General features: G+C 50.1%; 1 protein-coding gene, 1 long non-coding RNA gene and 1 other non-coding gene across 5 annotated transcripts in view; 1 reads left to right on the top strand and 2 right to left on the bottom strand.

Moving 5' to 3' along the window:
- The window catches only part of abca3 (ATP binding cassette subfamily A member 3), a 53103-nt gene extending 29199 nt beyond the window's left edge, over window positions 1-23904 (top strand). For all 3 annotated transcript variants that reach the window (XM_033040720.1, XM_033040722.1, XM_033040721.1), the window contains exons 13-31: window positions 1522-1676; window positions 2987-3142; window positions 4577-4787; window positions 5181-5331; window positions 6272-6370; window positions 6804-6996; window positions 7535-7838; window positions 8811-9084; window positions 10430-10634; window positions 11869-12088; window positions 12860-13018; window positions 15799-15971; window positions 17670-17798; window positions 19045-19239; window positions 20930-21117; window positions 21243-21413; window positions 21920-22104; window positions 22430-22503; window positions 23148-23904. In XM_033040720.1, coding sequence (XP_032896611.1) covers window positions 1522-1676; window positions 2987-3142; window positions 4577-4787; window positions 5181-5331; window positions 6272-6370; window positions 6804-6996; window positions 7535-7838; window positions 8811-9084; window positions 10430-10634; window positions 11869-12088; window positions 12860-13018; window positions 15799-15971; window positions 17670-17798; window positions 19045-19239; window positions 20930-21117; window positions 21243-21413; window positions 21920-22104; window positions 22430-22503; window positions 23148-23285 — 3380 coding nt within the window. In that variant the 3' untranslated portion in view covers window positions 23286-23904. The remainder of the gene's footprint in view (window positions 1-1521; window positions 1677-2986; window positions 3143-4576; window positions 4788-5180; window positions 5332-6271; window positions 6371-6803; window positions 6997-7534; window positions 7839-8810; window positions 9085-10429; window positions 10635-11868; window positions 12089-12859; window positions 13019-15798; window positions 15972-17669; window positions 17799-19044; window positions 19240-20929; window positions 21118-21242; window positions 21414-21919; window positions 22105-22429; window positions 22504-23147) is intronic.
- LOC116985755 lies at window positions 282-18728 on the bottom strand. Its single transcript, XR_004415343.1, has 3 exons — window positions 18590-18728; window positions 15546-15549; window positions 282-292 (listed from the first exon to the last, which is right to left on the bottom strand). It is a non-coding gene; the product is annotated as an uncharacterized LOC116985755 (long non-coding RNA).
- A 2801-nt stretch (window positions 23905-26705) lies between the features above and the next one.
- LOC116986043 lies at window positions 26706-26838 on the bottom strand. The gene has a single exon (XR_004415397.1). It is a non-coding gene; the product is annotated as a U11 spliceosomal RNA (small nuclear RNA).
- Window positions 26839-27126: the final 288 nt, after the last annotated feature.

The following is a 27126-nucleotide window of genomic DNA, read 5'->3' as shown; positions in this document are numbered from 1 at the left end:
ATTAATTTACAGTCGTTGAAATTATTCAGCATTTGTAGAAGTCCGGAAGGGGAAACGGTGGAGCTTAGAGCAATGATAGCAGGGCAATGGGACATGGGCTTTGATAGTGGGTGATGGGGAGTTCATGTCCAAAGCGTTAGGAGGGCAAGTCCATGGTCCTACGATGGCCAAAGGCATCCTAAAGGCAATGGCGAAATTCATGATGGGACATGGACTATGTTTTCCATGAGCATATTGTGGAATGTGCAGGAGAACCACTACCAATGTTGCTGCTGCAAATCCTCCACATCCACTGCAAGATTTAGGTATATTATTGTCATGTGTACCGAGGTACAGTGAAAAGCTTTGTTTTGCATTCTATCCAAACAGTTCATATACACCAAACATACAATCAGGTCACTCAGGTACGATAGGTAGAACAAAGGAGAAGATACAGAGTGCTGAATATAATTCTCAGCGTTGTAGTGCATCAGTTCCATAGATAAAGGTCAGTGTCCACAATAGGGTGGAGGTAAATCAGACAATACCCTAATTAATGAACGGACCGTTTTTGATTATATCCAGTCTGGTCTGATGCACAAGTCATATTGTGCACCTCTGACCACAAACTTCCAAAAACAACACTCTACTCTGAGTGATACTCTTGCTCCATCACAGCAGGAGATTACTAGGACAGAAGAAGTGAATCAAGGATGTTCTCAACGCCTCCTTGAAAAAACTGCAACATCCCACCTGGCTTTTGGGATGGTGCTGGGCACTTTGAGCCCATTCATCGAGAGACTGGGGTAAATGGTAGAGGAAGCACTCAGTCTCTTCCTCCCCCTGTCCCCCAACCATCCCATCAAGCCCCATGTGTGATAGAGGAGACAGGTTCCAATTGGACCTCAGCTTCCCACTCAGAACTGGAGTGGAATGGAATCAGCCTTGCCTGAGGAAATGCCTCAAGAGTCAAGAGTGTTTTATTGTCATAAGTCCCGAAATAGAACAATGAGATTCTTACTTGCAGCAGCACACCAGATATATAAACATAGTACTCTGTAAAACCCATAATCAACAACAACAAAGAATGGTGTGTGTGCGTGCGTGCGTGCGTGCGTGCGTGCTGTGTATAATTCAGAGCCTATTTGGAGGTTGTAGTGTTTAATAGCATGGTGGTTGTAGGGGCTGCCTTTTTGACAGTGGTAGGCAGTGGGATTGTGAAAGAGTAAGGGTGGGGCAGCCCCTGCAGTGAAGATTGGGTTGGGATTTTGAGCTGTGTCATTCAAAGAGTGAATCTGTGGAATTCTCTGCCTCAAAGGGCGGTGGAGGCCGGTTCTCTGGATACTTTCAAGAGAGAGCTAGATAGGGCTCTTAAAGATAGCGGAGTCAGGGGATATTGGAAGAAGGCAGGAAAGGGGTACTGATTGGAGATGATCAGCCATGATCGCATTGAATGGTGGTGCTGGCTCAAAGGGCTGAATGGCCTACTCCTGCACCTATTGTCTATTGTCTAAACCAGTGACTTGCTCTTCTGGTTTTTAGGACTTTTTCCTCCTACAAGTGGCACTGCCCACATTAACGGGTTCAATATCTGCAAGGACATGGCACTCGTACGCCAGAGCCTTGGACTATGCCCACAGCATGATGTCCTGTTCGATAACCTGACAGTGGAAGAACACCTGTCATTCTTTTGCAGGGTAAGTGACATGCAGGGGATATGTCCTATCCAAGTGGAGGGGTTGGTGAATAATGCATTTGGCATCAGTCAGGGTGCTGAGTATAGGAGCTGGGATGTTATGTTGCAGTTGTATAAGACATTCGTGAGGCTGTACTTGCTGTATTGTCCATAGCCTTGGTTACCCTGCTAAAGGAAGGTTATCGCTAAGCTGGGAGTGCAAATAAGATTTACAAGAATGTTGCCAGAACTTGAAGGCCTGAGCTGCAGAGAGCGATTGACGCTAGGCGAGGATATTATTCCTTAGCGAAGGAGACTGAGAGCTGACTTTACAGAGGTGTCTAAAATCACGAGTGGCATAGAAAGGGTGACTGCAGAATCTTTTTTTCCAGGGTAGCAGAATCAACGACTAGAGAACGTGTGTTTAAGGCGAGGAAGGAACGATTTAAGAGGTAACTGAGGGGCAATTTCCTCATACAGAGGGTGATGGTATATGAAACAAACTGCCAGAGAAAGTAGATGAAGCAAGCACAATAACAACTTTTAAAAGATGTTTGGATGGGTAGAGAGACAGGAAAAGTTTAGAGGTTCCAATGTTACAAATGAGAGTAGTTTAGACGGGCATCATAGTTAGTATGAATGAGTTGGACCGATGGGCCTGTTTCTGTGAGATCTAACTTTGTTATTCTGTGACTCTAATGGGCGCAAGAGTGCAGACAGGGAATTTTGAGTAATCTTATGGACCAGGTGTGTGAAGCCTGGGAACATGGACAAGATGATAAACAAACACTTCTCACCTGTATTCACCATGGTAAGGATGTGGAAGATAATGTGTTCAGGGTGGGGTGTGCTGGTAACCTGGAGCAGGTCAGTATTATGAAAGTGAACAAGGTGGATGTCTTGGAAAGCATGAAAGGATAAATCTCCAGGCCCGCATTTTTTTTCTCCAAAAATATAGTTTATTCAGAATAAAAAATAGATACAATACAAAAGGCAAACCTCTTTTACTGAGTTGATTGAGTGAGGAGGTAACTTATGAAAATTGGTGAAGAGAGGGCAGTAGATGTTGCCCACGGTAAGGCATTTGACAAGGTCCTGCATGGTAGACAGGCACATAGGTTCTATGGCTAATTGGATCCAAACTTGTCTTGATGATGGTAGGCAGAGGATCGAGGTGGAAGCATGTTTTTCTGATTGGAAGCGTGTGACCAGTGGTGCGCCACAGTGATCAGTGCCGGGACCCTTGTTTGTGATACACAGTAATTACTCACATGTGAATTTTGGAAGTAGACAACTCTACAGCAGTGTGACCACCTTGCCAATTTTACCCAGTTGAAAGGCTACAACATAGAGAATGTCCGTGAAGCGGTGAACCAGATGCTAATGATGCTGAACTTTGAGGAGAAGCGGCATGCCCAAGCCAAGACTCTATCCGGTGGGATGAAACGCAAGCTCTCCATTGGAATTGCTCTCATCGGAGATTCTCAGGTAACAAAGCTTCGGTGAGCTGAGCAGCGGGATGTTTGATCTGACCTCTCTCCCACTGCATGTTTGTGTTTTAGACACTGGGCCCTGCCTCTCCCTGTTCCTCCGCATTACCATTTCATCTCTAACCACGTGATCATTGACCATGGTGCTGCCACTTGGGCTGTGCTGAGAGTGTAGTGTATTAGGGAGTTCGTGTGGGGCTACCTGCTGTTAGATACACCTCAGGCACAACACCAGCCCTGTCTGGGGCTGGGGCTGGGTCCGGTCACATTCTTTACATACCCAACACCATAAATATCACAACTTCAAACAAGTTGTTCGCATTAAACAAACTATCCTACTCTGTGGTATCTTATTTTGGAAAATCCTAACACACTTTATCTACTGATTCTCCTTTCTCCACTCTGTTTATTACATCTTAAAAAAACGAGCCAATTTATCAAACACAGTTTTCTTCATAAAACCATGTTGCCTCTGCTTAATTCTCTCATGACTTTCCAAACATGCTGCTATTACTTGCAAATACACCAGGGACACTGCATTTCACCTCAGAGCAGGGACCACAGGGAATCTATCGAGTCACAGGTTGATGGGATGGTAAAGAAGGTTTTCGGCACATTGGGCTTCATCAGTCAGGGTACTGAGTATAGAAGTTGGGACGTTGTGTAACAGTTTACAAGATGTTGGTGAGGCCGTGTTTCGAGTATTGTATTCAGTTTTGGTTACTCTGCTATAGGAAGGATGTTGTTAAGCTGGAAAGTGCAGAGAGGATTTGCGAAGATGTTGCTGGGACTCAAGGGCCTGAGCTACAGGGAGAGGTTGATCAGGCTGGGACTTTATTTATTGGAGCACAGGAGGACGAAGGGATATCTTATAGACATGTATAAGATCAAGAGGGGAAAGGATTGGGTGAATTCAGAGTATTTTGCCCAGAGCAGGGGAATGAATAACAAGAGGACATGGGTTTAAGGTGAGAGGGGAAAGATTTAATCGGAGCCTGCAGGGCAACATTTTTCACAGAGTGTGGAGTGGGTATATGGAATGATCCACCAGAGAAGGTAGTTGAGGCAGGTACTATAACATTTAAAATACATTTTGACTGGAAATGTTTAGAGGGATATGGACCAAATGTGGGCAAATAACTTAGAAGGGCAATTTTGCTCGGCAAGGATGTGTTGGCCCGAAGGGCCTGTTTCCGTGCTGTATGATTCTCTGACCTGTACCCTATCGGAAGTAATGTGAGAGCTGGCCATAAACCCACAACATTGAAGGTGTCTATTGTCTGAGGCTGCTCACAGACTTGGTGCCTGCTGGAGGGGCAGAGTGGTGTTTGAGATACAGAAAGAGTGCAGAGGGGGTGTGTCGTGTTCTCTCCAGCACTTCGGAGCAGGCAGGGCCTTTCACAGCACCCAATGACTCTGGTGTCTGGCGCAGGTGGTCATGTTGGACGAGCCCACGTCCGGCATGGACCCGCTGTCTCGCAGAGCTACCTGGGACCTTCTGCAGCAGGTGAAGGTAGGCCGCACAATTGTTCTCACCACTCACTACATGGACGAAGCTGACCTGTTGGGAGACCGCATCCTGATCATGGCCAAGGGGCAGCTGCAGTGCTGTGGATCTCCTCTCTTCCTCAAGAGCATCTATGGTGAGTAGAACTGTGCCGCCACAGTCCCTGACCCATGGGGAGCAGGGTGCTGCGTGCAGACTGCTCTTGTGTTTACTGCATTCACAATTCCCCGCATTGATGTGGTGTCTGCAGTTGTCAGAGCCTTGGTGCCTGGCATTCCCACTCTAAACCTGCTCAGTGTAGACCAGGGCAAGTCTGACCACATCTGGACCCAGAGCAGGGTGGGTCTGACCCACTGGACCCAGAGACCAGGGTGGAAAGAGGACACCTATCCTTTGAAATGTTGCCAGGATGCAACTTCCCCGTACAGGTTATGAACCTTGATGTTAACCAAAGAGAATTCAAACTGCAGTCATTGAGGGCAGTGCCTCGCTGCAGTTTGATGTGTAAGTGTGCTGCTTGTTGTTGCAGGAGCTGGATACCACATGGTGATTGTCAAGGAGCCCTACTGCAACGTCGACACCATCACCAGTCTCGTCAAGAGCTTTGTCCCCGGCGCTACCCAGCAGACCAACGTGGGTGCCGAGCTCTCCTACATCCTCCCAAATGAAAGCACTCACAGGTAGAGCGGGGCGGCGGTGATCTCCCACCCTCAGTGTCTGAGGGACTGCTCCCTCTGGTGTATGAGCAGACAGGCATCCTGCCTGCCCCTGCCACTGTAAGCGTGTGTGTGTTTGTATATGTATGAGTGCATGTCTGTATCTACGTATCTGAACAATGCCATGTGTATTATGGTCACATGCACTGAGCTACAGTGAAAAGCTTTAATTTGTATGCTATCTAATCAATCAAATACAATCTAGTCGAACTCAGAGCAGAGCAAGGCAGCATATGTGGAAGGAAAAGACAGGCGACGATACAGCATGTATCTATAGTAGAGACACATGTGTGTGAGTGTGTGACCGTACATGTGTGAAATGTGCATGCACATGTCTCAATACCTACATGTGTGTGTTTATCGCTAAGTACACGTATGATCGGTGTTATCTTGTCTGTGCCTGTGTGCGTGTCCGTGTCCATGTCTGTCTTCAGGGGTCCATATTGTCACAGTAACAGCTGGATTACAACTCAGACTGACCTGTCGACAAAAGGGCACCGGGCAATATGAGGCTTCAGCAGGAAAGTGATCGAGGAAGTTGATGCTGTGGGCATGTTTTTTTCCACAGAAGGTTGTGGGTGCATGGAGCACACTGTCAGGGGTGGTGGTGGAGGCAGATATGACAGTGGAGTTTAAGAAGCTTTTAAATAGGCACATGGATATGTAGGGAATGGAGTGATATTGATCACATGCGGGCAGAGATTAGTTTAACCTGGCATCATGTTGGTCACGAACATTGTGGGCTGAATGTCTTGTTCCTATGCTGTACTGCTATCTGTTCTTTGAAGAGGTTCAGCCTGACCCTGGGGGATGGGATGGAGGGGGAAATGCTTAAACCTGCTCCCATCTCTCCCATTCTCACGGTTTGGATCAGCTCGCACATTTAAACCTTTCCCGTCCACAGGTTCGAAGCTCTCTTTTCCGAACTGGAGAAGAAACGGGGGTCTCTGGGGATTGCCAGTTACGGAGCCTCTGTCACTACCATGGAGGAGGTGTTCCTGAGGTGAGTGCAGCTCTACCAGTTGCAGTGGGTCGCTCGGGATCACCGGTGCGAGGTCAAAATCCCATGTAGCAAGTTACAGTGGGCAGACATTGATTGATTCAAAGATACAGCATGGAAACAGACCCTTCGGCCCACCGAGTCCCTGCCGATCCATTCACACTAGTTCTATGATATCCCACTTTCTCATCCACTTCTTCCACACGAGTGACAATTTACAGAGGCCAATTAACCACACGTCCTGTGCTGCACTGTTCTATGTCCTACCCCTGTTAACTCATCCCCATGTCCTGCCTGCTCCCTCCCCGTAGCCCTCTCGCCAGACCACTGCAGGCTCTGGCCACAGTTTTCCAGCTCTGCCGGTTCTTGCAACCTCTGTTGCCCGTCTCCACCTGCGCCACCAGCGTCCACTCAGCGCAGACTGTCTCCATTGCAGGGTGGGGAAGCTGGTGGACTCCAGCATGGACATTCAGGCCATACAGCTGCCGCCCCTGCAGTACCAGCACGAGCGCAGGATGAGCAACTGGTCAACCAAGGTCAGCGGCAGCCAAAATGGGCTGATGGGTAGCGCGGAAGGCAACGAGCAATCACAGCCCATCGACATGCCAGCCGTCATACCAAACACTGGGGTAAGTGCACGCTGAGCCTGGCACAGGCAGCCAACTCTCACACACCGAACACTCGCGCCCTCCTCACGAGGCACTTGAGTGGGCAAGCAGCTCTGGGGAGTACTCAGGGCATTGTCAGTGACTGCAGGGTCCAAGAACAGTCTCCAACGCTGCATGAGTCCATGGCAAACGGAGGCCCTGAGATCTCTCAGGTGGATGAAACAAATCTCCTGGCTACTAATTCAGTTAGAGCTGGGGAGTTCCGCCCTGACCTTGCACGGACCATCCGCTCACGAATGGCCACAGTGCTGCTCGTGGGATCCTGCTGTGCACATTTCCTGCCTTTGCTGCTCTTCATCAGTTTGGCGATTCATTCCTAGTGCCCCATAAGAGAAATACGAGATGGTAGGAATGAACGCCCTGTATTTCTCCAGTGAGTTAGTTGAAGTTTCTGGGGCCTGGATTGTTGGGAGCTCTAGTTAATGGGAAGCTGATATCACATTGTGTTTCTCTGTCTTTGTGATGAATTTGCTGTGCCTTGTATCCCTGTCGGTTGCAGATAACACTGTTCTTGCAGCAGTTCCGCGCTATGTTCATGAAGCGAGCTTCATACAGCTGGCGGAACTGGAAGGTGATCTCAGCCCAGTTTATGATCCCTCTGATCTTTGCTGGCTGTGCACTGATCATTGCCAAGACTTTTCCAGGACCCCATGACTCTTCGCGATTAAACCTGACTCTCAGCAAGTACGGGCCCAGCATTGTCCCTTATTCAGCGGACAACAACTCCGACCTGACAAAGCAGCTGGCCCAGATGTACGCAGGGCTGGTGCATGCACAGCTTGGGAAACCAAAGAACGTCGACGGTGAGTAAGACTTGACTGGTAGCCTGTCCCTAATGTTGCTCCTTCACTTCTTCAACAATCTGCTTGTCTAATGTGGGAATCTTGGGCTCGTCATTTCCTTAGTGTTGAGGCTACGTCAGCCCAATTGCACATGAGCAAGCTTGCAGTGAGAAACTCCAGTGACACCTCTGCTCCAATCCACTCACTGCAGCAACCTGGGCTATGCAGCAGCAGTGGCAGTGTTGCATGTGTATGTGTGTGTGTGTGTGTGTTACCCCTCCTCCCCGTGTCTCAGCCTCTGTCCTGTCCCCTCTCTCACTGCCTTTCCAGATCGCTGCAGGAGGGCAGGCCATCTCCTGTCGTCCTTGCAGGAAGAGTTGGGCTTCGTGGAGAGTTCTCCCCAGCACTTGGTAACCTGGATGAGCCCAGACTGACTCCTGGCCCAACAGCAGTCAGGACTATGAGCTCCGTGTGGTCTCCTCCAGTAGGAATCCTCCGTGTGCTTCCTTCCGACGGCAAATGTCACCGAGCCATGCGGCACAGAAACAGGCCCTTCGGCCCTCCAAATTCCTGCTGACCCCGGAGCACACAATACAAAACCCCGACGTTAATCCCATTTTACTCTCATTCCCCGCATTCCCATCGACTTCCCCAGATCCTTCATCGCGTCTGCACAAGAGAGAACAATTTCCAGTGGCTCTTTAGCTTCCAACCTGCACATCTTTGCGCAACGGAGAACACTTGTAAACACCACAAAGACAGCGCGGGGTCAGGATTGAACCTGGGTCGCAGTAGCAGTGAAGCAGTAGCTCACTGGCAGCAGCACAGAAGCTGCCCCTTCCCCTCACCCCACCCCTCGCACTCCCACCCCCCCCCCTCCCCCCCCACCCCCGTCCTCCTGCCTGAGTGTGTTGTCATTCCCCAGGTAAGCTGGTGGATGTGCCATGGTATTATTGTGCAAGTTCTATCAATGTTTGACTTCCTTTCTCCTAGGTGATCTTATACAATATTTGTTGAATGCTGCTAAGAAGAAGGGGATTGCTCTGAATGAGGACAGTTTGGTCGGTGCGGGTTTTGAAAAGGTCAAAACAGGCATCAAGATCCAGGTCTTGTTCAATAACCTGGGCTTCCACACTCCCGCCACCTCCCTGATGCTGGTGGACAACGCCTTGTTCAAGCTACTGGTGGGGCCAAACGCTTCAATCAGCACGACCAACTACCCCCAGCCCCGCAACATCACAGAGGAAGCCCTGGACCAGCTCAATGAGTGCGTACTCACCCTCGTCTTGTTAATTATTGTCACAGTAACATGAATGTAGGTGCATTGTGTGGTGAAGTATTCACAGTGTGCAACACTTATGGGCCTGTCCCACTTACGCAACTTTTTCGCCGACTGCCAGCACCCGTCATAGGTCGCCGAAAATTTTCAGCATGTTGAAAATTCAGCGGTGACCAGAAAGACGCTACGACTCTTTGGATGACTGAGGAGACGACTCACGACCATACAGGCGACAGCCTGGCGAGTGAAGCCTGTATGGTTGTGAGTAGTCGCCCAAAGAGTCGAACCTTGTTCTGGTCGCTGCTGGATTTTCAACAAATCGCGTAATTGGGACAGGCCCATTACACTAACCTCTCCCTTGCTATATGCTGGATTCCATTTTAGTTTTTACAGCATGGAAACAGGGCCTTCGGCCCACCGAATCCACACCAACCATCGATCACCCATTCACACTAGCTCTACTTCCCCACACACCAGGGGCTATTAACAGAGGGCCAATTAACCGACAAACCCGCATATCTTTGGGATGTGGGAGAAAACAGGAGCATTCGGAGGAAACCCATGTGATCACAGGGGGAATGTACAAACTCAATACGAACCACTCCTTCCTTCATATCCACAAATGTACCGGCCTCCGTCTCGAATACACTCAACAACTGAACGCCGCATTCCACTTGAGCCTTCCACAGATACACCACCCTCTGCACGTAGGAGCTTGTTTTAATGTCGGCAAGCTGGAATGCAGGAGGATGAGAGGTGATCTTATAGAGGTGTATAAAATCATGAGGGGAATAGATCGGATGATTGTACTTTTAGGCCAAAGGGCAATGGGTAAGTTCGGGAACAAATAACCGGCGCCCCAGCACCAAGACTGACAGAAATCCCCTTCCCCAACTCCGTCTACAATAAGGGCGGTCGGTGCTTTAGGGAATCAATAACAAGAGGGCATGGATTTAAGGTGATGGGGGAAAGATCTAATGAGCGGCAATATTTTCACACTAGGTGATGGATATTTGGAATGAGCTGCCAGAGGTAGTTGAGGCAGATACTAAAATCGCATTTAAAAGACACTTGGACAGGTACATGGATAGGAAAAGTTTAGAGGGATATAGACGAAATGTTGCCAAATGGGATCAATGTGGATGGGGCATTTTGGTCGGCATGGACAAGTTGGGCCAAGGGGCCTGTTTCTATCCCTTACGACTCTATGAATGTCGGTTTTGACCGACCGCCCTTATTGTAGACGGAGTTGGGGAAGGGGATTTCTGTCAGTCTTGATGCTGGAGCGCCGGTCATTTGTTCCCGAACTGACCCATTGCCCTTTGACCTGCAGGAACCGAACTGGCTTTGCTCTCTCCTTCAATCTGATGTACGGCATGGCGTTCCTGTCCAGCACCTTTGCCCTGTTGCTGGTGGCAGAGAGAGCCGTGAAGTCCAAGCAAATGCAGCTGGTGACCGGGTTGCACATCGCCAGCTACTGGCTGTCGGCACTCCTCTGGGATCTCATCAACTACCTCATCCCCTGCTTCGTAATCCTGGTGAGCAGCTAATTCCTGAGAGCTCAAGAACTTCCACATTTACAAAGAAACCTTCGTACAGAGAATGCTTCCATCCCACTGGAGATGAGTCTCCCTCTCTAGCTGGGGTTGCGATGAGGATTGCATAGAACAGTGCAGCATGGGGACAGGACCTTCGGCCCACAATGTCTGTGCCGAACATGATGCCAAGACATTCCTTATCTGCCTGCACATATTCCATTTCCTTCCATTCCCTGTACATCCATGTGCCTATCCAAAAGCCACTTAAATGCCACTATTGTATATGCCTCCACCACCACCCCCAGCAGTTAATTCCAGACACCCACTGAGCTCTGTGTAAAAAAAAAGTTGCCCCGCACATCTCCTTTAAACTTTGTTTCTCACCTTAAAGCTAAAATCTTTGATATTTCCACCCGGGAATTAGGTTCTGTCTGTCTCCCCTTTTTATTCCTCTCATCATTTTATATTTTATTATGAGGAGTACAGTCACTCTTCACTTAGTCTGGGGTAGATTGTGTACAGGAAGCCCCCAGTGACCCTCTCACCCATTGCTGCACGCTGCCACATTCAGCGGCAACTCTCCCTCCCTCTAACCCACAAGCCTGTTCCCAATCCATGCTAAGGATAACTGATCGGGTCTGGAGAGGGGGATTCAATACCGTGTACAGTTTCACAGGGAGGTGTGGAGACAGGGACCGAGAAAGCATCAGAAATTAAATGTAGAAATGTAGGAACTGCAGAAAGAAGGCAAAATACTGGAGTAACTCAGCAGGTCAGACGGCATCTCTGGGGAACACGGACAGGCGATGTTTTGGGTCGGGACCTTTCTTCAGACTGATTGTAATGGACCGGCTGGGGGAGGATAATTAAATGCTCCTTAAAATTCAATAATTTGACCAAATGTTTAGTTGTTCTGCTCAAGATTTTATCACCTCTGGAGACACGAGGAACTGCAGATGCTGGAACCTTGAACAAAGACTGGAGGAACTCAGCCGGTCAGGCAGCATCTGGGGCCAGATTTGACGGGCAATGTTTGGGGTCGAACCCTTCTTCAGAGTCCAGTTTCGGCATGCTATTTTGGGACTGGAAGGGGCCTCCCTGAACTACAGTGGGTGGTTGTGTATGTGACCCCCGCAGTGCCCGAACTTTGAAAAGGGCAGGTGGAGTGAATGCACAGGTGGGGGATCGGGAGTGTCGAGCTGGGTTTGGTTGACTTGCTTGTGGTTTGTTACAGTTGATGTTTCAGTTTGCCAACCTGCAGCCGTTCACCTTTGATGAAAAGCTGGGAGACGTGCTGTTGCTGCTGCTTCTGTACGGCTGGTCCATCATCCCCCTCATGTACTTGAGCCATTACCTCTTCACCATCACCGCCACCGCCTACACTCGCCTTACCATCGGCAACATCCTGTCCGGAACCGCCACCTTCGTAGCTGCTACCATCATGAGCATTCCAGGTAGGTGAAAGAGAATGACAGGGGGAGGGCAGGGCACAGCTCCATGCAGGGGCTCCCCCACTCCATGCTGGGGCTCCCCTGCTCTGTGCTGAGGCTCCTCTGCCCTTCTGCTCTGTGCCAGGGCTCCTGCTGCTCCTCTGCCCCTCCGCTCTGTGCTGGGGCTCCCAGTGCTCCTCTGCTCGGTGCTGGGCCTTCCGGTGCTCCTCTGCCCCTCCGCTCCGTGCTGGGGCTCCCGGTGCTCCTCCGCCCCTCCGCTCCGTGCTGGGGCTCCCGGTGCTCCTCCACTCCGTGCTGGGGCTCCCGGTGCTTCTCCGCTCTGTGCTAGGGCTCCCAGTGCTCCTCTGCTCCGTGCTGGGGCTCCTGGTGCTCCTCCACCCCTCCGCTCCGTGCTGGGGCTCCCGGTGCTCCTCCGCCCCTCCGCTCCGTGCTGGGGCTCCCAGTGCTTCTCCGCTCTGTGCTAGGGCTCCCAGTGCTCCTCTGCTCCGTGCTGGGGCTCCCGGTGCTCCTCCGCCCCTCCGCTCCGTGCTGGGGCTCCCGGTGCTCCTCCGCCCCTCCGATCCGTGCTGGGGCTCCCGGTGCTCCTCCGCCCCTCCGCTCCGCTCCATGTTGGTGCCCCTCCGCTGTGCTGGGGCCCCTAATACCCCTTCGCTCCGTGGTAGTCAGTGGTCACCTTGAGTATGTTGGCCCTCCAGCCACTGTGGGTCGTGGCCACAGGCTGCACGTGTACTTATTACAGCTCAGACCGCTCTTTGTTTTGGCCTCTTGTCACAGACCTTGGTTTGTTAAACCTGTGGAAGGTCATGGACTCGTTGTTCCTGGTTTTACCCAACTACTGCCTGGGGCACGGCTTGAACGAGTTCTACCAGAACTACCTGCTGATCGGGGTCTGTACCACCAGCCCAGTGGCTGAATTTCTCTGTTCAGCGTTCAGTGAGTATGCTCTTCCTCCAGTGACCTTGTGCTCAAAATGCTCGATGAATGGGAGCCTGGGTCTAGGTACTTCCCCTGACAGTCAATGCCACGGTACATCCCCCTACCACGATACCATGCCCACACCCTGGCACAGCCCCTACCATGGTACATCGCCCTACCACGATGCAGTCCCCACACCCCGGTACCTCCCCCTACCACGATACGTCCCTCTACCCCAGTACAGTCCCATACTGGGATACACTGCGATACATCCCCAACCATGATTAATGATGGCATTCACAAATGAATGCCTCTATAAACCACTGGAGCTGAGCCTATGTTATCCAAAGGTCCATGTTGTTCACGATCGAGCTGTCTTTGTGGCGTGGCTAACCACACTTCTGATTCTTCCAGTAGGCATGTGAGATTAATCCACAAAGTTGTCTATTTTTCCCATCATGAGACTGATTCTGAATATTGATTTATTCTGTGGATGTAGGGGGCACAGGCACAGACTGCTGAGGGTCTGTGAGAAAGTGGTGGCTTGCCACCCTGCCTGTCGTCCCAAGTGTTATTAGCTGGGACCTCCAGGATTTAGATGCTGTGACAATGAAGGAACAATGATACATTTCCAAGACAGGAAATGTATCATTGTGTGGCTGGGAGAGGTACCAGGATAGTGTTGCCCCTGTGTGTTTGCTGCCCTGGTGTTTGTTGGTGTTCGGGTTCAAATGTGCTATCACACTAGCCTAAGTCATTGGACTAAGTAATTTAGAAGACATTTGGACAGGTACTTGGATAGGAAAGGTTTAGAGGAATATGGACCAAACGCAGGCAGGTGGGGACTAGTGTAGATGGGGCATCTTGGTTGGCATGGGTGAGTTGGCCAAAGGGCCTGTTTTCATGCTGTATTACACTGGTGGACAGAATGAACAGTATGGACAGGTGGGGAGCCACTCAGTAAACCACCTGGTCCTTCTGCTGTTGTGAATGTTGTTGGGTCTACACTCTCTCCACGGCAAATAGTTTGGGTAAAGAGACCAAACCTGCACGTGGCCTCATATAACTGCAGGAAAACTCCTACACTCAAACCTTTCAGAGTAAACAAGCCACAGGCCATGTCCCTGCCTGGATGCTTGCCGCACCTACACGCTAGCACTCAATGACTTCTGAACAAAGGCATCAACTTTCCCAGTCTGTCACCATTTAAATCTTACTCTTTTCTGTTTTGTGCTGGATAACTTTACATTTAAGAACATAATAACACAGGAACAGGCCCTTCAGCACAGAATGTCCATGTGGAACAAGATGGCAAGTTTAACAAATCTCCATGATCCATATCCATCCATTCCCTGCGTATCCATGTGCCTATCTAAAAGCCTCTTAAACTCCACCATCGTGTCTCCACCACCACCCCCAGCAGTGCGTTCCAGACACTCGCCACTCTCTGTGTAAAAACATTTGTTTTTCACATCTCCTTTAAACTTTGCCCATCTCACCTTAAGGTTATGCCTTCTTGTCTTTCAAATTCCTACCTTGGATAAAAGGTTCTGACTGTCTACCCCATCTATACATCTCATAGTTGTACATATTATGTTATAATTGTACGTCAGGTCTCTCTTCAGCCTCCGACATTCTTTCCAGGATGCAGCTATTGGGTAGGGCAGAATCAGTAGATGTAGTGTGCTTGGATTTTCAGAAAATGTTTGATTGTTGCAGGTAAAAGGTTTGTTTGCAAAACGAAGGTGTGTGCGGGCAATGTAGTGGTACGAGTTAACAGGAAACAGAGTAGATATGAATGTGGACACAAAGAACTGTAGATGCTGGTTTGCCAAAAAGGCACTGTGCTGGGTGGTGTAACTCAGGGGGCAGGCAGCATCGCTAGAGAATATGGATAGGTGACATTTTGGGTCGGGACTTGAAGAAAGGTTTATGACCTGAAATATCACCTATCCATTTTCTCCAAAGATGCTCACTGATCCGCTAAGTTACTCCAGTATTTTGTGCCTATCTTTGCCAATTTTTAGTATCCGTTAGTAATTAGCAAGGTGCTGCTGTGGTCAGTGCTTGGATCTGGGCCTTCCATGCTACATCAGTGTTGCCGTTCAGTGATTCCATCGGACAATATGAGGCGCAGAGCGAACAGGTTTAAATGTCACTGAGTAATAGTGGAAAATATCCGCCAGTGATGACCTTAAGCAATGGGGATGTCCAACTCGATTACGGTTTCCCTATAGAAGCTTGCGACAAGACAGATAAAAACAGATGCTGGAAAGCTCAGCAGATCGGCAAGTAACACCATAGAAAGAAACCGAGTTAACGTTTCAGGTCGGTCGCCTTTCACTGCAGCAGAACCTTTATCAGCAGGCCACTGACCTGGACTGTGAATGTGAACTGTGTCTCTCTTCAGAGATGCTGCCCGTGTGCTGTCTTCAGCATTCTCTGCTTGGTGTAACTTAGCATTAAAGGTACAAGATCAACTCCCACACCATCTGCCCATCTAACCACCTCCATCCTCCTGTCCACCCCATCCCTCCATCAACACCTCTCTATCTATCCCTCCCCCGCATTCCTATCGACCGCCATCCTCACCTTTCATTCAAACCCATCCCACCCATCACCACCTCTCCGACCATCCTTCACCACTCTCCGCCACCGTCCTCTCTTTACCCCCTCCCCACACGTTTCAGAAAGCGGGTAGAGTATAGAGGTGTTAGAATGAGATTAGATGTTTGATGAGTGAAAGCTGTTGTGGGGCTGCTGTGACTAACACCTTGTACGTCATTCACCATTCACAGACATCACCTACCAAATGAATTACTTTTCCTGGGAAAGTCCAGGTATTGGCCGCGTCATTGCTGCCCTGGTAATCCAAGGCTTGGTATTCCTGACTCTCCTCTTCCTTATTGAGTTCAAGGTCTTTCGAATGTTGTCCAATTTTATCCATTATATCTTCTGGAGAAAGAAAATGGTGAGTTCATGAAGCGGGAATAATTAGTCATTAGCGGGCGGGTGACGCGGCATGTGTTTGCCTTCTGATGTGGCACAAAGTATCAGCCGAGCGCTGGCCACTGGGGAAGATCGAGAGACCAGCACCTCTGGAGAACTGTTGCCGGTGCTCCAGTGCTGCAGGGCCACTGACAAATCACTTAGATTTACCACTCTGGAACAGATCACCAGGATACTGTGCAATCTAATTGAGATGAAAGTAGACAAAAAATGCTGGAGAAACTCAGCGGGTGAGGCAGCATCTATGGAGAAAAGGAGTCGGCGACATTTCGGGTCGAGACCTTTCTTCAGACTCATAATTGTACATATTATGTACGTCAGGTCTAATTGAGATGTTCGGTGGAGGATTGAACCTCGAGAACCAGAAACCAAAAGTGAGCTGCCAATTGGAATCCAGTCCAGGATTTGGGGGAGTTTATGCACAGATTAGCAGGATCCTGGGAGAGGGGTATATGGAGGATCATAACTGAGGGGCTCATGGTGTTTAGATATAGAATATTAACTTCAGGGACAGGGGCAGGGCTAAAGCTGGTGAGGAGTGACTGAGTGTGACCGATTCCTGCTGAGTTTGTGGTGGGAGAGTGAGCAGGTTCCCATCTAATTTCAGGTGGAAACAGAGGAAAATGTCCCGGTTTGTGAATAATCTTTGGATCATGATATATGTGAGGAGGGATTGGACAAATCTGGATTATTTTCCCCGGAATTTAGATTATGGGATTTTGATTGAAATGTTCGAGATATTAAGGGGAACGAATAAGATAGTGAAACAATCTCCACATGGTATGCTTGACCTGGGTAGCAGCAGCATCACGATCATCTCTGTGTCTCGGTACACATGACGGTAACAAACCCACACCATGGTCAGGGAGGGGGCAGGAGACAGAGACAAACAAGTTGAGCCCAGTTTACAGACAGTGGATCAGAAACACCTCTACGTGCTGAGGATAGTGGAGTTTCACAGCTCCCTTCCACAGCCCGCAACTCTCAATGGGTCCTTTGTTCATTTTAAACTCTATTTTGAATGTTTATAACAAGCTCATATGGCCAGGGAGCAAAGGTCAGCAGCAATCACAGGTGATTTGGGCAGCACAGTGGTGCAGCTAGTAGACTCAAGTTGCAGTGGTGCAGCCAGAGACACAAGTTGGATCCTAACCTCAGGTGCTGTCTCTGTGGAGTTTGCACGTTCTCCCTGTGACCATGTCAATTTCCTCCGGGTGCTCTGTTTCTTCTCACATCCCAAAGACGTGCGGGTTTTGTAGGTTAATTGGCCATCTGTAAATTGCCCCTACTGTGTAGGGAGTGGATGAGAAAGTAGGATAATATAGATCAATGATCGACATGGACTTGGTGGGCCAAGGGGCTGATTCCATGCTGCATCTTTAAAAACTTAAAAACAAAATAACCGATTGTATGGACTGAATGGTCTTGTGCTGTCCCTGCAATGGTTGGGGAGTTTTGGAAAAGCCAAGCTGTAAATGCTGGAGTAATTGCAACCTCACTGCAGGTCATAACCGAGGGAAAGAATGTGGGGTTAGTGATTCAGCAATGACACTCCTCCATGCCACAGGATTCAGTGGCGAACCATTACCTTCCCTCTTTCTCACCCTCGCTGACGCCCAGTTCAAGGGACTGACCTGCTGACATTGTTGTCCTCAATCAGGCTTTGATGATAAACGTCACTAACCCACATGTAGCGGAAGACCATGATGTTATGATCGAGCGCATGAAGATAGAGGAATCGCTAGCTGCCCAGATGGACAAGCCACTGGTGTTAAAGGAGCTTTTCAAGGTAAGTCCAGCTCCTGATGCATTGAAGCAGCACGTGGCTGCACTGTGCATGGGCTGCATGGTTTTATTGGGGCTGCACTGCTGTGTAGATGACCTCTGAGTGTAGGGTTGGCTCATCACTGTCCTTAGCCATGATCCATCAACCCTGGAGAGGTCAGGCCCGGATGGGTCATGGTCTGAGAGGTCAGGGTCAGAGGGGTCATGGTCTGAGAGGTCAGGGCCAGAGGGGTCAGGCCCGGAAAGGTAAGACTGTCAGTTTGGACCCATTCCATCCCCTTCATTCACTCTCTGCTTCCTCTTGGTGTCTAGTCAATAGGAACAGTTCCTCTCCATCTAGTTTGTCGACTTCTTTCACAGTTGTGATATCCCCGTCAGATCTCTCACACCCACCTCTGCCAGCATCTTACCACTACAGTCCCTCTGCCCGCAACAATTTTGTTTAATCCCTTGGGCACCCTCTCTAAAGCCTCCACATCTTTCCTGAAGTGTGTGGCTCGACCACACAGCTTAGGTGGTGACCAAACCAGTGTTGTAAGGGCTGATCATGGCTTCTTTGCTCTTGTACTCTGTGCTTCTATTTATAAATGTCAGACTTCAGTATGATTTTTTTAAAATCATTTTCCCAACCTGCCCTTCCATTTATAACAACCTGTGCACATCTTCTACTCCTGTTGGTGTCCTCTCAATCCTGTTCTTGCTGCATATCACTGAACATCTGCCTGCCCAGCCACCTGCCGCCTGCCATGTGCCTGTGATCATCTAGACTCTCCCACTAGTGGAAACATCTTCCACGTCCAGCCCTTTCACTGTTCGATAAGTTTCAAAGAAGTGCCCACTCATCCTTCTAAACGCCAGCGAATACAGACACAGTGCCATCAAACACTCATCATGTGTTGACTCAATCATTCCTGGGATCATTCTCGTAAACCTCCTCTGGACCCTCTCCAATGCCAGCACATCCTTTCTCAGATATGGGGATTCGTGGAGGGTTACCTGGTCCACGTTTGAGTTTGCATCAGTCCTGAACACTGCTGTCAGTTTCAAGCAAAAATCAAAGTGCTGGGGGAACTCAGTGGGTCAGGCAGCATTTGTAGAGAGAATGGACAGACAATGTTTTAAGTCTCAACCCTTCAGACTCGTCCAATTCTTTTACAGATGCTGCCTGACCTGCAGCACATTGTGTTTAGCTCAAGGTTCGAGCATCTGCCTTTCCTTGTGTCTCCTGTTTACTGCTGCCCGTTTTTCAGATTTACCCTGGCAAAGAACCGACGGTTGCCGTAAACAGGATCAACCTGGCCATAAACAGAGGCGATTGCTTTGGATTGTTGGGGCTGAACGGAGCTGGAAAAACGACCATCTTCAAAATCCTCACTGGCGACGTGCAACTGAGTGGGGGAGACGCCTTCATCGAAGGTCACAGCATCCTGAACTATAAGAAAGAGGTGAGTCGGCATGGACAGCAGGAGGAAATCCTTCCCCACAATATCCTTGCTTTAGTTTAAACTTTCTGATCCTCGTCCATTTATCCCACGTTTTTCTAAATCCATTCTTGCTATTTGGCACATGGCGCAGTTGTAGAGTTGCTGCCTTACAGCACTTGCAGTGCCGGAGATCCGGGTTCCATCCAGACCACGGGTGCTTGTCTGTACAAAGTTTGTACGTTCTCCCCGTGGGCTTTCTCCGAAATCCTTGGTTTCCTACCACACTCTAAAGACGTACAGTTTTCTAGGGAAATTGGCTTGGTATAAGTGTAAATTGTTCCTGGTATGTGTAGGATGGTGTTAATGTGCGGGGATCACTGGTCGGTGTGGACTAGGTGGGTCGAAGGGCCTGTTTCCATGCTGTATCTCTAAACTAAACGAAACTATTTGCCCCAGCCACTCCCTGTGGGACTGGCTTCCATGTCGTCCCCGAATAACAGGCCTCTCTGTAGTTTACCAGTGACCGTCGCTGTGTCACCAGGATCACCTGGTTGGCAGCTATTTTAATTCCTCTTCCCATTCCCACACTGACCAGTCTGTCCTGGGCTACCTCCACTGGCAGGTGAGGCCACACATAAACTCAAAGAACAGCATCTCATAGTCCACCCTAGATGGTCTACAATGCATCGGCCTGAACATTGAATTCTCCTCTTTCAAGTAACCCTCTGTTCCGTTCTCTCTCCTGCTGGTCGACCCAGATCCTCTCTCACATTCCCTTTATAACCCCACTCCCTATCTCCCCGTTTCTTTTCCCACCCCCACTCTCTCTAGCTGTCCTTCTCACACACTCTCACCGTGTCCCTTCTGCCCACCCTCCCCAATGGTGTGATACAAGGAACTGCAAATGATGGGGTTTTAAAAAAAGACACAAAGTACTGGAGGAACTCAGCGGGTCAGGCAGCATTCGTGGAGAACATGGACACGTGATGTTTTAGGTTGGGACCCTCCTTCACACTCAGTTACTCCAGCACATTGTGTTTGTTTCTTCCCATATGTGGTTCCATGCTTTAGATTCCATCATCTGCAGCCATTCCACTCAGGCCCTTTATCACTATCTCCACCCACCCCCATCTGACTCTACAATCAACCCTCCTCACCTGCATCTATCTATCGCCTGCAGCTCATGGACCACCTCCTGACACCGCCACTCTCAGCTATACACTGGGTGATTGAAGTCACTGCCCAGCCCACTTGCATTGCTGGATGTTTGCTTCAAGGTCTACTCTCCTCTCTCCAGCTCAGTGTTTGGACCAGTACACTCTTCAACACTGCTCCCAGTTGCACCACTTTTGTTCTTTATTGAATTAGTTGTAAGATACAGCATGGAAAGAGGCCCTTGGGCCCACTGAGTCCACCGACCATTGATCACCCGTTCACACTAGTTCTCATCCACTCCCTACACACTAGGGGCAATTTTCAGGGGCCAATTAACCTACAAACCTGCACCTCGTTGAGATGTGGGAGGAAACTGGGGCCCGGGAAATCATAGGGAGAACGTGCAAACTCCACACAGGCAGCACCTGAGGTCAGGATCGAACCCGGGTCTCTGGGGCTGCGAGGCAGCAGTACTATCCGCTGCGCCGCAGTGCTACCTACATTCAACACTTTGCTGTTCACTGTATTGCTGGTAATTGTGTCTGGTTCTCTACAGGTCCTGCAGAAGATCGGCTACTGCCCACAGTTCGATGCTCTGCTGGATCACATGACAGGCAAGGAGACCCTGTACATGTATGCACGGATGCGGGGCATCCCCGAGCTGCACATTGCGCAGTGTGTGGATGACGTGCTGCAGAGCCTGCTGCTGGAGCCCTACGCACGCAGGCTGGTGCGCACCTATAGGTGGGTGGCACCGCCGCCGATCCCCTCCTCTCTCCCCTCCCTACCCCTCCCTGCCCCTCTGCTCCCCACCTCTCCCCTCCCTGCCCCAAGACCCCTGGACCTCACACTGCCCCCTCTCCACACAGCGGAGGCAACAAGCGGAAGCTGAGCACGGGCGTGGCGATGATCGGGAACCCGAGCGTCCTCTTCCTGGATGAGCCGTCGACGGGCATGGACCCGGTGTCGCGCCGGCTACTCTGGGACGCCGTTACCCGCTCGCTCGAGTTCGGCAAGTCTGTCATGATCACCTCGCACAGGTACTGGTGTTACCCCGGCAACGGCCGTGCCAGTCTCCCCCCCACCGATGGTGTTACCCTGGAAACGGCCGGGTCCCTCCACCCCCTTTCTCCCCCCCCCCCACCCCTCCACCACCTGTGCTCCAGCACTGCTGTACACCCCCCCTCCCCACCCCACACCGGAACTGCCCCTCCACCCACACCGTCACTGCCCATCCCCCCCTCACCCCCAACACCGTCACTGCCCCTCCACACACACCGTCACTGCGGCCACCAACCTTTGACCCCACACCACCACTGTCCACCCCAGTCCCGGCTACACACCTCGACCACATCCGTATCACAACCCAACTGTGTCGCCTCGCCAGGTAGGAGAGAGGGGTGGAAGGGAACAACGGGCGAGGGAGCGGCTGGAGGGAATGTGTGCGGAGGGGAGGGCCACGAGAGGGAGGGAAGGTGCAGGTGAGGGAGGGAGGGAGGGGCGGTGGTGGGGTGTGTCAGACCTGACCCCGCTATCCCATCCCCAGCATGGAGGAGTGCGAGGCGCTGTGTACACGGCTGGCAGTGATGGTCAACGGGCAGTTCAAGTGCCTCGGCAGCCCCCAGCACCTGAAGAGCAAGTTCGGCAGCGGTTACACCCTGCTGGTCAAAATCAAGGGTGACCGGCCCGACCCACAGCCCTTCAAGGACTTCATCGAGTCGACCTTCGAAGGTACCAACCCTTCCTGTCCATCTGACGGTTAACGGGGGCCAACCCAGTGGAGGCAGCACCCGCCCAGATCCTCACTCTCTCCGCCCCCACTCCATCTCACTGTCTCTCTCTGCCCTCACTGACTCTCCACCCTCTCTCTAATTCCTCACTCCCTCTGTGCCTCTTCTCTCTCTCCACCCTCTCTCTCTCTCTCTAACCTCTCTCGCTCTGTGCCCCTCTCTCCCTTTGTCTCTCTAACCTCTCTCCCTCCGCTCTCTCCCTCTCTCCCTATGCGCCCCCTCAGCTGCCGGAGATGAGGTTCTGACTGACTCCATTCTCTCCTCAGGCAGTATCATCAAGGACGAGCATCATGGGATGCTGCACTACCACCTGACCAGCTTGAGCCTCACCTGGGCACAGGTAGGTCCTGGGGTCGGGGCATGTCCTAGGGTCAGGGAGCATGCCCGGGGGTCAGGAGGCGTGTCCGGGGGTCAGAGGACGTGTCTGGGGGGCGGGGTCAGGGGGCGTGTCCGGGGGGGTAGGGGTGTGTCTGGGGTCAGGGGCCGTGTCCAGGTGTCAGGGAGCGTGTCCTGGGGTCAGGGAGCGTGTCCTAGGGTCAGGGAGCGTGTCCTAGGGTCAGGTGGCGTGTCAGGGGGCATATCTGGGGGTCAGGGGCGTGTGCGGGGGTCAGGGGGCATGTCCTGGGGTCAGGGGGCGTGTCAGGGGCATATCTGGGGGGTCAGGGGGCGTGTCCTGGGGACAGGGGGCGTGTCCTAGGTCTAGGGGGCGTGTCTGGGGATCAGGGAGCATATCCGGGGGTCAGGAGTCTGGTGCCCCAGGGTGAAGGGAAGGTCCCTGGCGTCAGGTCATAGAGTCATACAGCTTGGATACAGGACAACAAATAGCCCCTCCCACAGCGGGCAGCAGACCTCCTCACGCTCCCAGTTGCACTGTCTCAGCGCCTGGTACAGGTAACGTCCCAACTCCCACACTCACTGACCCGACCACTAAAGGCCAGCGAGCCCTTCGCCCCACCAATAACCACCCTCTCCCTTCGCCTGCAGATATTCGGCACCCTCGAGCGAGCGCGGGACCAGTTCAACATCAAGGATTATTCCGTCAGCCAGATATCTCTGGAGCAAGTCTTCCTCAGCTTTGCCCGGTTCCAGATCTACACCGACCCGCGGAAGGTTGCCCACTGACGTGCCCCCAGCTCCGGGCCCGACCAGCGGCCTGACCACCAGCTCCAGCTGCCGGCCGAGGAATCCGGGCAGTGACAAGGGTGGTGGGGGACAGGTGTATAGAGCTGGAGTTCAAAGCTGAAAATATAGAGTAAAGTTAACACGTGCCATGCAAGGCCCAGTGTGTGCTGGAGTTCTGCTGGGCCAGCAGGGACAGGCTACTCGGCCCCTCGTGTTAGGGAGATCGCGACTGGTCTTCTATCTCAGCGTTTCCTCACGTTCTCCCCTGTCCCTCGATCCCTAATCTGTGACCTGTAGGGTGGAGAGTTCTGGACATTCACCCCCTCCCCCTCCCCTGATGATGGCCACTTTCATTCAGAGATGTGATCTTTGCTGGGAAACATTCCTCACATCCCGCCTGCCCCACCATTCACATCTCCCACATTAATCTCAGCTCCCAGTCAGTCCCGCCTTTCCTCACACCACACCACACCACACCACACCACAGCATCTTCACTGCCCCAAGACCACCCTCTGACAACAAGGAGACCAGACTCCGGTCGTCATCACAGTCTCACCGAGGTCTCCCCATGGCCGGGTATTGGTGGCCACAGACGTGTGTGTGTGTGTGTGTGTGGACATGTGTAGTGTGTGTGTGTGTGTGGACATGTGCCGTGTGCGTGTGTGTGTGTGGACATGTGTAGTGTGTGTGTGTGGACATGTGCAGTGTGTGTGTGTGTGTGTGTGTGGACATGTGCAGCGTGTGTGTGGACATGTGTAGTGTGTGTGTGTGCGCAGCATGCGTGTGTGTGGACATGTGCAGTGTGTGTGGACATGTGTAGTGTGTGTGTGTGTGTGCAGCATGCGTGTGTGGACATGTGCAGCGTGTGTGTGTGTGTGGACATGTGTAGTGTGTGTGTGTGTGTGCGCAGCATGCGTGTGTGGACATGTGCAGCGTGTGTGTGTGTGTGTGTGGAGAGGCGCAGTGTGGAGATGTTATACCGAGTGATTACAGGAGTCACACATGGACAGACCAGGCAGGGTCACCGGGATCAGCCAGTTTGTACATAAAGCCCCTGATTATACCACCTTGTTCTGCACCTCTAATTACCAGACCTACTGGGGTCCACATCACCACTGCTTTTGGGGGCTTGTAGACAACACGAAAGATTCCTGCCCCTTATTGTTGATGAAGGACTCACCTTGGTAAAAACAGGTCAATGAAAATCTCAGACTGGAATGTTTGTTCCAAATCCTTCTCAGCAATCCTGCATTTCACTGAAACTTTGGTCACGACAGGTTGGGAAGTTTTCCAACAAAACACCGCCCTCCTCCCAAAAGAGTTGCAGTTTGGATTTGAAGCACAATTGTTGGTGGAGATGTAGCTGAGTGCCGTGTGTGTGAGGTTTGTGAGGAATGCCTTGGCGTCTCAGGGCCACTCACTGTCCTTGGTTCTGACCAGCCTCTGCAAGATACTTGAACTGTTTAATGTGCAATATTAAATTAACTGAAACCTTTGTCTGATAAGACAGATCCTCATGAATTGTCTCTGCCGGCTAAAACATGTCACTGTACACTCGATTTTATTCTAAACTTTAAAAATGTCAACAGGCTTCTGGTCTGTCAAGGCATCATTGCATCAGGAGCCTGGGTCTGCCCTGTTTGCAGATGGGCGTTTGAATTTGGTCAAGTGCAGATTGCAGAAATTTCCATCTGCAACGTTTGGACGAGCCGGGCTCATGGTTGTCCTAAGAGCAGTGGAGGTCACTGCTCCCTGTGTCTGGCTATTGCTCCCTGTGTTTCTGGTGTGTCCGCAGCAGAACTGGTCTCGCGCTCAGACTAAACACACTGGATCACTGGTTCTCTATCACTGAATGTAAAGGAAGCAAGCTGTATGTGTTACTGGGCAAATGAGCCCAACTAAAGGTCAAGTTTAAACACAAACAGGGACAATTTAGTTCACTAGTTTGATCAGGAAAACTCGATTGTGTGGTCACCTGGATGATTAATGGCTTTGGGGAATTAACTCTGTTGCCATTACCAGACTTGTGAGCTGCAACAATCTGATTTATAAAATTGGTATATAAGGTACAAATCGAGGCAGATTATCAACAGGCAGTAAACGCGTTCTCGCTGCTGCACGTCCCATGAACATAAACTATTTTACTGCATGTAATTATTGGACTCTCAACAACTTTGCACTTTTGAAAATGAATGCTTTTTTTATATGAAATTGCTGTTTATCAAAAACTGAAATTGATCAATTTATAAATCAAATGTTCAACTTTTAAATTACAAACTTTGTTTCTTGTGGTTTTTTAAATATTAGTCTAAACAACACAACATTATTGATTTGAATATTGAGGTTCACAAATTAATTATTTCAACATGACTCAGGTTAATCATAACCCCTCACATCGGCAGTGCATGAGAGATAGTTCATGAAGTTTGGGAAAATTTCATTAATTAACAAAATTCCTTGAACAAAACATGCGTTTCTATGTTTTTTTACACTTTATGTTTGGTGTCCAACATAACAACCGTTACATGAAATTTAGAAAGTCATTTTTTTTCTAAAGCACGATAGCTGATTTCTTCACTTTTGCTGTTTTTCATCATACAAATGTACTTTTTTGCTATAAAAATGGAGTATGTGACCAAACGAGCAATATTCCTGTTATCTACTGAAACGTGTGTTACACAGTGTCCAAGGGTGGACACCAAAATGAAAGTAGCTCTTGTTTCTTCCATTCTTCCAGTATTTCTTTTTTGTAATTTCTTTCTCATGTTTTGAATAAACTTCATGGAAGTAATTGTCCATGCATAATAAGAGACTGCAGGTACATAATTTGATGGAAATATAACTACTGCAAAATCCGGGTGTTACGCATGTGATGGTGGACACCAAAAATATTCATGAAGGTTACTTTCTTCTCATAATTTCATTATCTATGGAGTTCTGCAAACTAGAAAATGTTCAATCTCCTTGGAAAGTTCTTTGGTCTTAATTTACGATTGTGGTGTAACGTGGTTACTCTAAAATATGGTCATTCAGAGCACAATGCCACATTCAGCAAAAGTTTTGCTTATTACTGTGAAACATACATCCCTGCAAAGCAACAAACTTGAAAATGTTTTGAATTATAATGAAATTAATGCAGAAATTGCATCTATTTCATTGTGTCTTTGGTTTATTGTTTCTACATACCACATCATATACTTGATTTAATTGCAGTTTAGAAATAACTGAAACCCATATAAAGGCGATATAACAAAACAGTTAAACTATGAAACTCCATAACTGAGGGTAGACAAAAATGCTGGAGAAAGGACATTTCAGCGGATGAGGAAACAACTATGGACCGAAGAAATGGGTCGAGACCCTTCCGTTCGTCTATACCATAACTGCAGACTATGTTCATCTGCCATTCGGTGGGAGAGCGGGGCGCCGGGATGATCGATCACCAGCAGCCCCTCGAAACAAAAATTGTGCTTCCGAAATCTCTTGATATCGATTCCGCACAGACAAAGCGCAAGCCTCACCCGTGTGCCATTCACAGCAGAAACCCTTTTACTGGATCACCCGCAAGAAGCAGGCTCTGACCAGCAGCACCACACTGTACGGTGAGGTTGAGCAGGTCATTAACGGTCGCAGCCAATCATCTTCATATTTTAAAAGGTGAAGGTGATGAGACGACCCCGGTGTTTACCGCGAACATCCGCGCACCGACACCGGAGATAACCGACAGTAAATAAAGTATGCAAATATTCGCATAGAATGTCGGGATACCGCATTTCTGCTTCGGCAGCGCTCGCCGACAGAGGGCGCAGCTCAAGGCCTGGCCGATGATCTGAGGCAACA

This window comes from Amblyraja radiata, chromosome 22, assembly GCF_010909765.2.
Source record: "Amblyraja radiata isolate CabotCenter1 chromosome 22, sAmbRad1.1.pri, whole genome shotgun sequence".
In the NCBI taxonomy this organism is placed as follows: Eukaryota; Metazoa; Chordata; class Chondrichthyes; order Rajiformes; family Rajidae; genus Amblyraja; species Amblyraja radiata.
This window is presented reverse-complemented; position numbering and strand designations above follow the sequence as displayed.